Source organism: Aureobasidium namibiae (genome assembly GCF_000721765.1).
Source record: "Aureobasidium namibiae CBS 147.97 unplaced genomic scaffold scaffold_8, whole genome shotgun sequence".
In the NCBI taxonomy this organism is placed as follows: domain Eukaryota; kingdom Fungi; phylum Ascomycota; class Dothideomycetes; order Dothideales; family Saccotheciaceae; genus Aureobasidium; species Aureobasidium namibiae.
In genome coordinates, this window is record NW_013581201.1 from 392016 (window position 1) to 406651 (window position 14636).

The following is a 14636-nucleotide window of genomic DNA, read 5'->3' on the forward strand; positions in this document are numbered from 1 at the left end:
CAACCAAGTCACCACTCAGGTGCTTCTGCACTCACCTTGATAAGTGGCGCACAATCGGCAAGCGTTCGCGACGCAAGACTCCAGAAGTTGCTAAGTCGGCAATAACGCACAAGCAGGTTGAACAGATGCTAGTGACGTTTGGTGGTGCGGAGTCGTTGATGCAAGAAGGGTGGTGAGATGCGATGCGCGCGCGAACGTCTCTGAGCACACACTGTTGACGTGGAGAATGCCAAGCCGAGATGGCTCACAGCCAGCGCGTTCCAAACCGTTCATCACGACCCTTGGCTGGCTGTTGCGGCCAGCTGACATTATCAGACCACGTTGAGGCAGCAGTAACGAACTTCCGACTCAGTCAAGCTGTCGTCACGACAAGGAGCTGCTCTGCATACTACCGGTTGGTTATAGTCTTAGCGCTGCATGTATGCTCGTGTCGTTGTTGCGAATTGAACATGCTTCTACATAGAACTCGGCAGATATGTGCTTTAGCCTCTCTTATCGAATCCATGATGATCACAAACAGCTTAATAAGTGATAGTTCTATACCCCTAAGCCACTGCTTCCTTCCTATCTCCGCTTGTCCAGATAGTATACTTGAACATTGAACATATCTGCGTTTCGCCGTCATGGTCTGTTGTTGACCTGCTGCGGAAAAGCCCTCGATATTCTATCTCTAAGACTCTCTTCTTCCTGTACACTGTCTTACCGTTGAACAGCTTGGCTGAGTAGGATATCGAGCAACGAACAGAAGGAGTGAGATCTAGTGAGCTCGAGGCGGTTGCGAAGTCCACTCAATTGCCATGACTGAGTTGAATGGCCGAGGTGTACGAACGGATGTACAGATGAACCGACTTCGACCACGTTCCAAGGAGGATGTCACCTGCCATCACGGTTCTGTTCTTCTGATGGTCGCAAAGAAACAGCGGTCCTATGCCCAAGTATTGGTAATCCATGGAGCTTCCGGCTTCACTATCCCTTTTCCTTGGAGTCTGTAGCTGTTGTAGCGGATTCAGCCCTGTCGCGAAGACGAAATGTCTTGCCCTGACCAAAGACAAAATCCTCGTATCCAATGGGCAATGCACGACTCCAGTCTGCTACAAAGCAGGCGTGGCAGTCGTAGATATTTGGATTGTGATCTAGATCGTCGTGGCGCTTCCACCACAATGCGAAGCCTTGAAAAGGTTTGGTATGGCAGCTAGCGCACTCATGCTTGGTCTTGGTATCGTAAAGAACAGGCGTATGTGTTTTCCATTCTAGATGTCGCCAGATATGGGGCCGTCTCAGAATGAATTTGCGCAGTGGTTCCGATTTGATGATTGCTGGGGTTTGTCTGAATTCCTTGATTTGTTGCCTCACATCTGGTCGTTTGTTCCTCTCAGTATACTTTTGTTTGTTCTCAGGACTGCCATAGTAATGGGTATTGTGATAATCTCGTCTCTGATTCCGGTACTTGGTAGGATCCTCGAGGCGTTTGAGTCTCTTAGCAGCGTTCTGTCGATCTAGTAACTCTCTGCGCTTTACAGGATCCTTGTGTGAGGGTGTGTGATTTACGTTACACGCATGGAACCATCGACCTCGCAGAAATGCCGTGGACGACCGCGCAGTAGAATTGCCGAAATTCCACAGAGCTGAGAGCATCACGCCAACGATATCAATGTAGACGGTTACAGCGGAGAAGTTTGGGTGGGTGATGTTGAGAAAGATGTGTTATGGACGAGACTGATTAAATCGTAGACCGAGCACCAGGCAACGGTATTTTCCGCTCTGGCTGGTATATGTAGTCGAGCAGAAAGACAAGAGCATTGATCTTGTCAAATCACGGGCAGTAGGTACAAAAGATCATCAGTAGAGGCAGAAAGTAAAACCACAAGGCTTAGTTTGAAAATGTCTTGCTTAAAAGCCTTGATCAGACCATTAGAACCGTAACCGCTAGATGCAAGCCGTCCAGCCATATCTTGGCTACAACCTATGCTTATTTCTATAGTACAAGCCAAATGAGACAGCCTATATCACTTAGACGATGGTCTCAAGCTTTCTGGCGTATTCGAGCGTGTTCTCGATGACCTTGTCGCTGGTAGAGAGAATGTCCTTCTCACCCTGTGCCAACTCTTCTTGCTGGGCAGGGAAATAGATGCGACCCTCCTTGGCGACCCAGCCACGCGAGTGTGCAAACGAGATGACAGCGCCTTCGGATTCGAGGAAGAGGAGGTTCTTTGCGTTGGAGATGGGAAGGGAGGGGTATGCGCGCTCGCTGCACGAGGCGATTTCGGAGCGGATTGTGTTGACGAGGACCTTGAGAATGTGTTAGTATGCAGTGTAGTGAGGACTTTGTTATGTGGGCGTGATACCTCGGAGAAGACTGCAAATTCAGGGCTGGGCACTCTCTCGCCCTTGGCCTCGCTCCAAACACGGTCGTAGCTACCCTCCATCAAAGCCTGCTCCAGTCTCATGGGGTATTGAATGAAGGCGTCATCGTCCAGGCGCTTTCTGCCGCCGAAGGCCATTTCGAGACCTTCAATGACAGTGTGAAAGGCGGCATAGTCTCCTTGGCTCAGCAAGAGTAGTAGGTAGAGGCCGGTGATCTTGCTCTGGTTGCCGTGCTTATCGTGAGAGCCCCATCGGTCGTGAGGTAATGAGTAGAAGGGTTGGAGTTGCTGAAAGTAGCGTGTGAAAGACTCGGGATCTCTTTGGCGGATGGAAACGAAGGCGCCAATCTCCAGGACTTCGCGGGCGAGGGCAAGATGTTGGTGGGATGTGGAGGCGTTGGGGACGAGGGCGTGTAGTTTGAGCAGCGAGATCTTTGCTCGTGACAACAGGGCGGAAGCGTTGCTGAGGTTGCTCTCGGACAGCGAATGGAGCTGCTGGATCGTCTTCTTGACGTCGCTTTCGGACATGTTGATGTTGTTAGGGTGTGTGATGTCGGAGGAGAGATGTCGGACGCGCGATGTGTGAATGGAGAGAGATGGTGGAGATGGTCGCAGATGGAGGGATGTTTCTTGGTGATGGAAGCAAGCAGTCGCCGCTTGTGATGCTCTGTCCGTCAATCGTCACAGTCGAAGCTCAGACCATCTATCTACCCTTTGATACCATCAACCCTCAACACGCTCTCACTTGCAACAACCTACTTTCCATCGACTCGGTCTTCTTTCACAAACCGAGCAACTTCCACGGCACGGAACGTCCGCTACCAACCATTGGACGCAATCTTCTCAGTGCTCTTCAGCTCGTCCATCCATATGGTCAACTCTCAAGCTCGACATGACTTTTTCCCTCGTTTGCGCTCTACAGTCTTTGCTCAGGATATGTCATCTAGAAATCCTCCCACTGCGATCCCTCGGATCCAGACCAAGTATATTTGATCTCTCCGTCGTATCTGTTGACCAAGTTTCGACGGTCGGGTGGGTTTGCACCGGAGACTGACTTCGGCTGTCCTGCCCGAACCCCTCCCGCCCAGCTGCCGGCTTCACTCCGCTCGACCAACGGCATCGGTTCCTCCACATCACATGCCATTGTTTGGCAAGGTAGGAACCAATTCCGTCTTTCTTTTCATCTCGCTCTGTCTCTTCCTTCGTCAGTCCCTGCATACTCTCGTCTTTCTCTGCCTCGATAACCTTCACATCATGCCTTCAATCACTCTCAGCATACGAACAGCTGCACATTTGGCCAGAAATGGCTCAAAGGTACCTAAGCACACTCTACTGTGGCCCCTCATCAATCTGACCTGCTCAGCCTTACAACCAGCTCCGCAAGTTTGCATCCTCGGCCAGAAGATCAGAAATAAACAAGGTCTATTCCTCAGCTGAGGATGCCATCAGTGATGTCAAGGGCGACAGCACGCTTCTCTGCGGTGGCTTCGGCCTCTGCGGTGTACCGGATACCTTGATCAATGCTGTCAAGAACAAGCCCTCGATCAAAGGGCTTACCGCCGTCTCCAACAACGCCGGTATCGTCGGCTCTGGTCTTGGTCTGCTTCTTGAATCCAAGCAGGTCAAGAAGATGATTGCCAGTTATGTCGGAGAGAACAAGGTCTTCGAGAAGATGTACCTCACGGGCGAGATTGAGCTCGAGCTTACACCACAAGGAACCCTCGCCGAGAGGTGTAGAGCAGGTGGTGCTGGCATTCCTGCCTTCTTCACACCAGCAGCTTTCGGAACAGTCGTCCAGACTGGAGAGCTCCCAACCGTACACAACAGCGATGGATCCGTCGCTCGGTATTCGATCCCCAGGGATGTAAAGGTCTTCGACGGCAAGAGCTATGTCATGGAAGAGGCAATCAAGGGCGACTACGCCTTTATCAAGGCATGGAAGGCGGACAAACTCGGCAACCTCATGTTCAGATTCGCAGCACAAAACTTCAATGGCGCCATGGCTCGTAACGCAAAGGTCACCATTGTCGAGGCCGAGCACATTGTCGAAGTCGGCGAGATCGACCCAGCAGCAGTCCATGTACCCGGAATTTACGTCGACCGCGTTATCCAGAGCACAGAAGCTAAGAACATTGAGAAGGTGGTCAATGCCAAAGACCCAGCCGAAGCTCTCAACGCTCTCGGCAGTGGCGATGCTGCAAGCAAGCGTGAACGCATCGTCCGACGAGCAGCCAAGGAGTTCAAGAATGGCATGTATGCCAACTTGGGCATTGGTATGCCAATGATGGCGCCGGCTTTCGTCGACGAGAGCGTCGAGGTCCAGCTTCAGTCCGAGAACGGTATTCTAGGTCTGGGAGCCTACCCTCAAAAGGGTCAAGAAGATCCTGATCTCATCAATGCCGGCAAGGAGACTGTCACACTACGCCCTGGTGCTTCAGTCTTTGGCTCCGACGAGTCGTTCGCTATGATCCGCGCAGGAAGAATTCACATGACCATGCTTGGAGCCATGCAAGTATCAGCAAGAGGAGACCTGGCCAACTTTGCCATGCCTGGAAAGATCAAGGGAATGGGCGGCGCTATGGACTTGGTCTCCAACCCCGAGAAGACGAGGGTGGTTGTGACAATGGAGCACACTGACAAGAAGGGCGGTCCTAAGATTATGAAGATGTGCGAGTTCCCGTTGACCGGCAAGGCTTGTGTTTCGAGAATCATCACCGAGTTGGCTGTGTTTGATGTCGACTTTACCACAGGATTGACATTGATCGAGCATGCCGAGGGAGTGACGGTCGAGGAGATCAGGTCGAAGACGGAGGCGCCATTCAAGGTTTCGGATTCATTGCAGGTCATGCAGCAGTAATCGTGTCGTTGTATCAAAAAGAATATCCGGCTTATAGTTCTATGTCCTATGTCACGACAACATATGTTGAGAGTTGCAAGTGGTAAATCAGAATATGTTACAAGTGATGTACAAGTTCACACTGTGAACTGCTGCGTCGTATGGTAGAGAAACAAAGTCATGTAACGCCGACCCAATGCGTGTGGGTGAAGCAGAAGAGGCATTGGTATCGTCACGCCCATTCTTTCCAGAGAAGAGAACCCTGGCGGTGCTTCCTCTTCTGCTCGACCTGAGCGTCTTCTCTTCTTTCCCCAGCTCCTTTTCTTCCTCGCATCCCTCCCGAATCTGCCTCTTTCTCCTCATCCTTGGAAAAGATTCGTCTTTTTGCCCTTTCGCCATCTCATCTTCAATCAAGGCACAACAACAACCCCCATACTCCCCGCCTGCGCAACCACACTCCTCGCCACACCCTCCAGACTCAAACCCCCTAGTCTCTCCTCTCCATGCTTGATCCTCGCAATCTCATACACATGCTTCAAGCTCACCGTCCCCACGACGCCCAACCCTCCATTGCCAGCCGTCAATTGCCCTCCAGACGCTTTACCCACACCAGCCAATCCAGCCTTTGAGTTCGGACCTGCGACATTGCCCGCACCTCGAAGCTTGTTCTTCTTGGGTTCCACGCCTGCTGCGCTGAGCAGCAAAGAGGCGGTCGGTGGGGTGCGGAGTTCGAAGGTGAAACTGCGGTCGGGGCGGACGGTTACGCGAGCGGGGACGGGGGTGCCGGGGACGTAGGAGGCGGTGCGGGCGTTGAATTCCTTTGTTTGGGTGTCAATTGCCTTTGCTTGCTTCTCTCTCTCTCTTTGCACACCTAGGTAGGTGGGTGTGTGTGGGAATCGCATACCTTGCAGAAATCCATCGACTTTACACCTTTGGAACCCAGAGCCGGACCGACCGGCGGCGAAGGGGAGGCTTGGCCGGCGCCGACGATGAGTTTGACAATTTGATCTCTTTGGATTGCTTTGCGTGCCATGGTCGTGGTTGTGTGATGTATAAAGAATGAAACCGGTTTGCGCCTGCTTGCTTGCGAACTTCCGCCATGTCTTGATGTCGGGGAACTTTTTGTGGTCTGTGCGGCGCGAGCATGGCTTGGAGCGTCACCCTGGTCGAGAGCAACATATCGTCTATCCTTGTGGGATTCTGCCTCAAAGATACAGCACATCTACAGTTCAAGCATGATGAGAATAAATCAACATACTCTTAGTACGATAAGACTGCAGAGTGGCTGATGACTTGACTAGTACAGAAGGTATCGTTTGCCATAATTTGAAGTCTGAACTTGGATGTACATGGTCTCGCGAAACTGCGACCAGAGTTCAAGATGAAATGGATGTTATGTATCAAGAGAAACTTGTGAATTGAATCCTGTTTATTTGGACGTCTTGACATTATGCATTACAGTAATAAGAAAGGAAGTCTTGTCTGTCCTAAGAGCCAACAGAAAGTCTTTTGCTCAAGGACCGACCGCTCTATGCTCCCTCCCTTCGTCCTCTCCTTGTCAATATTCTCACATTAGCCGTCTCTTTCCAATCGCCCCCATAATCCACGTATGATATCCTCTAGCAATGAGATGTATATCAACAAAGTGGGACGGCTCTCCCTTGCGCACAAAAGCGCCATGAGCACCTCCCTTGGTACCTTCCAATGAATCAAAAACCCTCGGTCGTTAGATCTTGGAACCATCATGGCTCGCAGTTTCTCGTACATGTACATTTCCCCTCATTCCGCTGTATGCATAGCCGTGAAATCGACGAAGAAGAGATAAAAACACAGGTCGAAGCGAATGACGAAGAAGGGTATCGTAAGAAACTCCAAAAGACTCCTAGTAAAACATGTCCTTGGAAAGAATGCACAGAAATGGCCGATTGGCGACGACGTTTGGATAATTCGCGTCCAAATCCTGCTCGGCCGTATGGAATAGAAAGCGCTGGACACACACATGGTCCCAGGGACGGTATCGCAAAACAAGAGCCATGGCTTGTACTCACGTAGGCATTGCCAGTCGAGTTGACAAAACAAGCTTGCTGATCAGGGGATTCATGACTTTTGCTGCGACTTCTGCTGGTAGTACTCGTTGTCCGAGGTGGAAGCTAGGGTGTCGCCCTCCCAGGATTCGTCGACAGGGCTTCTTGCACCAACCGAAGGGCTTCTGCTCGAGGAGGCGATCGAAGACGAAGAGCCGATGGTCCACTCATCGCCGCTATCCATGCCGAAGTTGGCCGGGTGGAAGTCATCCTCGGCCAGGTCGGTGAGACCATATGCATGGCTCTCTCTAGCCTCTCCAACCTCGACGTAGTCGTAATCCCAACGGAACATCTTGCCAGGCTGAAGTCTGGGCAGGAACTTGCCCTTTGCGATGTAGTAAGCACCGGCGGAAAGCAAGCTGCCACCGACGAGATCGACAGCATAGTGGTGGGAAAGGTACATGGTGGACCACCAGAGCCAGCCAGTGTAGATGATGAACAAGGGGCGAAGCTTGGGGAAAGTGTGGCTCATGAACAGGGCTTCAATGGTGGCACATCCAGAGTGTAGCGAGGGGAAAGCACCGAAAACCATGGGCGAGGCGGTGAAAGTGGAGGTGTACAAGTCGATACCGAACAGCTTATCAATGGCAGCAAGACCGGCGGGAGAGCCTTGCATAGAGTAGTTGGCAGGAGCGAGGCCGTACATGTTCTCGTACCACGGCGGCGAGCAGGGGAAGAAGAGCTGAATCATAACACCGGTCAAGTTCATGTAACCAAAAGCTCTTGCGAAAGTGGGAGTAGTTCCGGGAGGGCCGAAGAGGAACATGAGACCGGAGCAGACAAAGGGAGCACCGAAATGGGTGATGCCGTAAGGCAACCAGGCGAGGACATCGAGGACGACGGCCTTGTGAGCCGAGAGGATGTTGCTCAAGTTTGCGCCGTAGAGGATGTTTTCGAGAGCGGGCAGCACGCGAACCCAGATTGGAGGTCTGTACTTGCCATCGATGAATCTGCGAGGGTTGTGTTAGCTGCGCAAGACAAAAGGACGTTGAGAGGCGGAAAGAAGGCAGAGAGAAAGAGAGTTGCGGCGTACTGGCAAGAGAAGAAGAAGACGAGCCATGCGGCAATTGGCAAGAATGGCAGGAAGAACTGGCGGGTGACGGGCAGCAGCAGCGACAGCATCAACAGCGTAGCCACGGCAGTCTTGACCATGGGACCAGGCGATTGGATGACGCAGAGGGCGAAGATGCCGACGACGGCGAGGAAGAGGTATTGAGCATCATAGACGGACCAGTGGTGGTCACGCAGCGAACGCAGCGTGTCTCGTGGGTTGAAGCTGGTCTGCAGGGCCGAGATGGACGAGGTGGGCGTTTGTCTGCTGCGGATCTTGGAGCGTGTGCTGCGGAACTTGCGGCGCAGGCGGTGGGGGAGCATGGTGGGTAGAGATGGAAGGAACTTGTTGCGTGTGAAGAAGCGTTGTGTCGACTCGCTGTCGTCGGCGGCGCCCCCAAGGGCAAAGTATTTGCTGCTGCTCATAGTCCCGAGAAGAATAGAGTACACAGACGTCGACACGGGGCTGTCGATGGATAGCAAGACGGGAAAGCGCGAGCCGGTTGAGTCGAGTCGCGAAACAATGGCCAGGCGGGACAGAGAGGGAAGAAAGTCACAGGCTCGCTCGCAGGTGTATCGAGTAGAAGTTATGAAGTAACCATCAACTTTGGCTCACGCCCGGCAAGCGGCCCAACTGTTGCGCGCGACCAAGCCCTCAGCCAGATGCCGTCTCCGTCCCTAATTTCATCCTGACAATCCCATCCCACCATTCCACCGCAACCACATGTGCTCGTACCACGTCGCGTGCACTCGTACCTCCCGGTCCTGTCATCCTGTCTACCACATAGATCTCAATCTGCTCCATCTCTCTCCCATAAGACATCTCTCTGTCGTCTACAAACATACACTGCCCGGCTGCGCTCGGAAGCTGACATATCCGTCACCAAAACTTTCCCTTAGCCTTGCTCCCAAGCCTCGCTCGTCATGCCAATAAACAAGTCCATCGTCCAACATGATGCGCAGACAGCTCACCGAGGCGCATAAGCATCCTTCGTTCCTTTGACTCTGCCGTATTGCCTTCGTATCATCCTGCATCACTCCTAACCTGATGCCTAAACTCCTTATTATTAACAACATCACCAATCTCCAACAAGCGTTGATGATCGCAGACACCATCAGCGGCTACCAAAACACCCCCGAGTCGTGTAGGCAGAACCACTAACCGTAGAATGACATGTTCTGAACCCCTTCGAAAATTCGCCGTTTTGACGAAACCATAGCGACAAGGGTAGGGTCTCGTTCCCTTGTCGCGGCAATGCAGCATCCCACAGCCAATCTACTGCATCCTCGTTTCACAGTCAAGGCTTGCGTCTGTAAAGAGTCGCGATTGTTATACAACCCTATTGCTTGGGTGTTGCACATGTTGCGGCCTTTTGCTCTCTGCTCGCCATCTATCTCCCTATACCCCCACAAGCACAGAGCAAGAAGGAGCCAACCACTTTCCAATCCACCGGCCCTACTCTGTCCATTCTCACCGTCTAACAAGAAATTTCTGTTGAAGAAAAAAAAAAGCGCCAGTGCGGTAAGAGCGAGCAAACATGGATCGGTAAAGTCGGCCGACTCGCATCGCATCGCAACATCTCTGGTTCGGAGCGTCGGATGCAATCTCTCGCCGAAATTAATTGTGCACATCCTCTCTTTCTTTTCCTTTCGAAGGTTGTGCAACATCGCGAGGTCTAGAGAAGAGTGTCCGCCAAGCCACAGGCGGACACTATGTGGCTGACCGTCTCTACTAACTGGGAGCATGCCAATATTTTGACCACCTCAGATTTGTTTCAAACTCGCAGAGGATATAGAGATGCACCTCGCTATACGAGAGAACACTTTTTGAAGCCCCCCTCGGGGGGTTGGGGGGGCAATATCTGTCGTTATACAGGGGAAGGCGGACACTGTGTGGCGGCCGGACACTCTTCTCTAGACGCGGCGGTGCAACATGTCCCACACTTTTTGTTGAGAACATCCCGCAAAATGCAGGTACGGAGAAATAAAAAGCAGATCAGGCACACAGCACACAGCACACAGCACACGGCACACGGCACACAGTACATACACACACATCGCATTGCAGATCAAACAAGGGCATGTGGGTGAATCTGTCGTGTTTTGTGTGACTGCTCACTCTGCTTCGTCTCTGCTCTCCGTCCCTTGCATTCCTGACCCGCAAGTCAAATCCACCCGAGTGGATAGGAAAAAGGGTTTAGCTGTCCCGCGTGTTGTTTTGGGTTTTGCGTTGACACAGTGACCACTTTCTGGCCAGCACCGGCAGTCTAGGTCGTATTCCCTCTACGGGACTCGTTCTTGCGATTGAGCAAACGATCGCGCTCGGGTGCCTGGTAGTGCAAATCATGGGTCAATAGACCATCGTCAGATCGAAAAGGTAGGCGAGAACGGCTCTCACCTGATGTTTTCACTGGTATGAGAGATAACGATTTTGGAAGGTCTGTTGGCAGGTAAATATCTTGTGATTGTTGCTGGAGTGTATCTAACATCCGCTGTCTCAAAATGGAAGAAAAAGAGTGAAAGAAGAAGAAGAAGAAGAAGAGAAAAAGACAAAACTGCTGCTGTTGCTGCATCGTTCCTGCTCTGTTCGCTCGCGAAAAGAAGTAAAAAACACCTGTAAAAACACCATCTAAAGCACAAGATACATGCCAGAAGAGCTCGCTCCTGTTCTCAATCGTAAACCCCAATTGTTTCCCTTGCTCCATATCATCTTTTGCACATAAATGTCCTGTGTTCATGTTCCATCCAAAATGCTCTGATCGTCAATAATAGTCATGTACCTTTGCCCGTCCTCCCTGTCATACACAAGTGCTGTACCCATCGTCGTTAAGTTGTCGTTTACTTTCTCTTTAGTGACTCTCGAGCCATGCGTCCAAGCTAGCATTGAACAGCGAGTCGCCAGGACCGCCATACATGCTAGGAGTAAACTCGAGAATGTCCTCTGAGCCCATGAAAGCGCTCTCGACAGCGTGAGTTGCATTCGGTGAGAAGTCATCTTGTTCGTGGACGCTGTGGGTTGAAGAAGTGGCTGCAGGGGACAGACACTCATTCTCTTCAATGATGACGGGTTTGCAGTCCACTGCCGAGAAGCTGAAGGTGTTGTCGCTGGAGCCAAAGGGTTGACTCGGGCATTGCGAGCTTGGTGGCGGACTGTGGGGGAGCTGAGGTGGCGATGAAGGGGCTGCCTTGACATCTGCGGTGGGTAATGAATTGAGATCGGTGGCGGTGTACTTGTACTCCTTCTTTGGTGAGGCATTGCCGGTTGAGAATGGCGATGTGGGAGGTGTGTAGCGGGACAGCTCTTCGACGTTGAACTTGCCTTCTTGCTGTTGGTAGTTGGCAAAGTCTTCGTCGTCGTAGTCATCACCAACATTGGCGGCAGGTGTGTTAGGGTAGCTGGCCTCGCTGATCGAAGAGCTTGCGTATGCGGTGAATTCGGAATTTCTGCGTGAGTTGATCTCTCTCTGGTGAGCAGCTCTCTCGAGACGTTCAGAGATGTCATAGTGGTTCTTGCGAGGACGACCGCGTCTGACTTGAGAACGCTCGAAGCCGGGTAGAGCACCATCGCAAACTCCACGTTGGCGATGGCGCGTGAGAGCATCTTGTCTGGCAAAGCCGTTGCCGCAGGGGCACTTGTGAGGCTTGTCACCACTGTGGATTTTTGCATGACGCTTCAGGTCGTGTTGTCTGACGAAGCACTTGCCGCAGTGATTGCACTTAAATTGGCGATCGCCAAGATGGGTTTGGACGTGGGCACGGATGTTCTCCTTGCGGCCGAACTTCTTGTTGCATCCATCGAAGAGACAGGTCCACTTGCCATCGCAATGGTCCTGGGGGCTGATGAATTGCTGAACATCCTGAGGCGAGATACCAGTGTCCTCGATGCTAGCATCGATGTCCAGAGTCTGCAACATAGCCTCACGAGGAGACACTGCCGATCTCTGAGGGGACTCTGTGTAATAGCTCATGTTGGGAGTGGCTTCGCCAGAAAGCATCATTGAATCGTGAGCGTAGGTGGCGTGGCTGGGCACAGGCGAGAGAGCTTCGTAAACAGTAGGAAGGGGGTTGAACTTGGCTTCCATCGGGGAACGCATGGGTGAGCTGGGGTCGGCCATCGACGAGGTGTACGACGGTGTGCATGCGTAGTCACCAGCGAAAGACTCTGCGTAAACGGAGTGGTTGTCTTGGTAGGGCTCCTGGACCTGGACGACGGGGACGTTGGCATACTGCACTGGCATTTGCGACATTCCAGGGTGCATAGGTGATACTGCAACTGAGTTCGGCATAGGCGAGACGTCAAGAAGAGGTCCTTCAGGATGGCCAGACATGGATGGCTGGTAGTTTGAGCAAGGAGTGGTCGGCCGTGTGGCAACGATGATAGGAGTGGTGGGCATCTGAGGTTGTGGTTGAGAGAGTGGTGTCTGAGGAACATAACCGTATGTGCGGTAGACGGTCTGGATATGTTGTTCGAGGTTCAGGATTGCTTGTTTTGCTTGCTCGGCCGAAGCAATGTCCTGTTCCAGGAAGGCTGGTCTGAAAAAGTGCTGCTGGTTAGGGTCCATGTGATATAGTCCCGGCTGGTAAGGTCTGTGCTGCTGCGTTTCTTGCACGGAATGCTGTGATGATGGTCGTTGTTGGTTAGTTTGCATACTTAGCTCCTGGCGTGATAGGAGAGTCATGCCCTGGTCGATACTCAGTCCACGGCGGTGGCCAGATGGACGTTGTCTTGACTGGGCAGACATGTGTGTGTTGATCATCGGAACCTCGAGCGAGTTCTGTCTTCGGTGTTGTTGACGTCGTCGTTGGATGCTCGAGGTTTGGTTGTGAGTTGACAGCATATTGGTGGTGAAAGATTGAGTCCGGATGGGGTTAGTTGTCGAATTGGTCGAGGATAAGTTAATATCTCGGTATTCCGGATCTGTGAAAGGCATTGTATCAGCGTGTGCAGGTTATACAGTTGGAAAAAGCAATCCACCCATACCTCACGCAGTGCAAGCCGCGTCCGCCGGGCGGAGAGTGTCTTAGAGTCTGATCAGGCGCGTCGCACTAGAGCGAAGCTTGGTGGTTTGATATATGGGCCTAACGGCGTTTGGAGGAGGGTGGTTTGGAGGAGTTTATCTCGCGAAGGAGATGTAGATTGATTTCTGCAGATAGATGATATCTACAGGCAGCAGGGGAGGAGGAGTATACAGGAATGAAATGCGGACGGGCTTGAGGCCTTCTAATGAGGCCTCTGCTTACATGGGGTTGGAGTCTGGCGCTGGTTGCTAGGTGAAGCTGGATAATCAGCTGCTGTTGCTGCGCAACGTGCAAACGCCATGCACCATGACGAGCCAAAATCTTGGTTTCGTCCCGCGCCTCCCCCAAAGCCGCTGTCGTTCTCTCCACTGCACCCGAAGGCGGTGAAGCTGATCTCGATGGCAGATGATCAGATAAGATACGCACCAGGTATCACATGTGAAGGAGGTCCAGAATTTATCGCCGGTCGATCGACCCTTCCCACGCTACGAGTCACATTCGCCGGTCGCAACTGCCCAACATGAAGGTAACTTGTCCAGAGTTCTTCTAGTACGCAAAGGCTGACTCTCCCAAGATTCTTGACGCTGGTACCGAAGTCCTCGACGACTATGACGTCCTGAAATTCATCCGCAACAAGCGCACTCAGATCAAGGCCGAGAAGGAGCAGTCGAAAGAAGAGGGCCGTCCTAATACACACAGACCCGCCAACTTCATCAAGTCTTTACAGAAGGTACTCGATTCCCCAACAGCCGCTTGGAACTCCCACACTCATACCTGCCAGCATGAAGAATACCTCCTCGACAAGGATCGCCCACTCCTGAACAACCCTCGATACGACAACGACTCGCAGTATCTCAACAAGCTGATACAGACTCTGGGACCACGAGTCCAGCTCACAAAGTCCGAGTACTTGATCCTCGCCAACCAACGCCCCTACAGACGAACCCACCTCGCCGCAATGATCGAAGACGTCGAAACCCGCTTCACCATCGACGAGCAAAACTTCATCAGAGACACGGTATCCGACATTCTAGGCTTCCCAGAGGCTGAAGGTCAGAATTTGGACTACAAGCCTGTCGAGATCAAGGGCTGAGCGACACACTACCAACATACACCAGATGACAATAGATCGAAAAGGTAGCTCGCGCCCAGAGCAGGCCGAGTCTCAAACGTGGTCGTTCAACTGCCCAGCAATATTCGGCTCGTATGCTAAGTGCTGCAAGAGAAGGCCTGCGCCACCGGGGTTGGTCAAGACGGAGAAGGGAACGTGGGGTAGAAGGCATC

General features: G+C 52.3%; 6 protein-coding genes across 6 annotated transcripts; 2 read left to right on the top strand and 4 right to left on the bottom strand.

The window, feature by feature from the left end:
* Positions 1-966: 966 nt before the first annotated feature.
* M436DRAFT_63636 (uncharacterized protein) lies at positions 967-1635 on the bottom strand (the record flags this gene model as incomplete). The annotated part of the gene is made up of 1 exon (XM_013572175.1): positions 967-1635. The coding sequence occupies one exon, from the start codon at positions 1633-1635 to the stop codon at positions 967-969; it is 669 nt and encodes a 222-aa protein (XP_013427629.1).
* Positions 1636-2010: 375 nt separating this feature from the next.
* On the bottom strand, positions 2011-2891 carry M436DRAFT_72640 (uncharacterized protein; the record flags this gene model as incomplete). Its single annotated transcript, XM_013572239.1, has 2 exons — positions 2011-2289; positions 2346-2891. 2 exons carry the CDS (start codon positions 2889-2891, stop codon positions 2011-2013), a joined length of 825 nt encoding a protein of 274 aa, XP_013427693.1.
* Positions 2892-3617: 726 nt separating this feature from the next.
* On the top strand, positions 3618-5220 carry M436DRAFT_46595 (beta ketoadipate:succinyl-CoA transferase, TR1; the record flags this gene model as incomplete). Its single annotated transcript, XM_013572084.1, has 2 exons — positions 3618-3677; positions 3727-5220. 2 exons carry the CDS (start codon positions 3618-3620, stop codon positions 5218-5220), a joined length of 1554 nt encoding a protein of 517 aa, XP_013427538.1.
* Positions 5221-5609: 389 nt separating this feature from the next.
* Positions 5610-8759, bottom strand: M436DRAFT_46545 (uncharacterized protein; the record flags this gene model as incomplete). The annotated part of the gene is made up of 4 exons (XM_013572076.1): positions 5610-6017; positions 6104-6317; positions 7331-8233; positions 8317-8759. The coding sequence occupies 4 exons, from the start codon at positions 8757-8759 to the stop codon at positions 5610-5612; spliced, it is 1968 nt and encodes a 655-aa protein (XP_013427530.1).
* A 3134-nt stretch (positions 8760-11893) lies between these two features.
* M436DRAFT_10866 (uncharacterized protein) lies at positions 11894-12139 on the bottom strand (the record flags this gene model as incomplete). Its single annotated transcript, XM_013571889.1, has 1 exon — positions 11894-12139. A coding segment is annotated over one exon (246 nt), but the record flags the coding sequence as incomplete, so codon positions are not given.
* Positions 12140-13872: 1733 nt separating this feature from the next.
* M436DRAFT_63642 (uncharacterized protein) lies at positions 13873-14445 on the top strand (the record flags this gene model as incomplete). The annotated part of the gene is made up of 2 exons (XM_013572176.1): positions 13873-13878; positions 13927-14445. The coding sequence occupies 2 exons, from the start codon at positions 13873-13875 to the stop codon at positions 14443-14445; spliced, it is 525 nt and encodes a 174-aa protein (XP_013427630.1).
* Between the last annotated feature and the right edge of the window lie 191 nt (positions 14446-14636).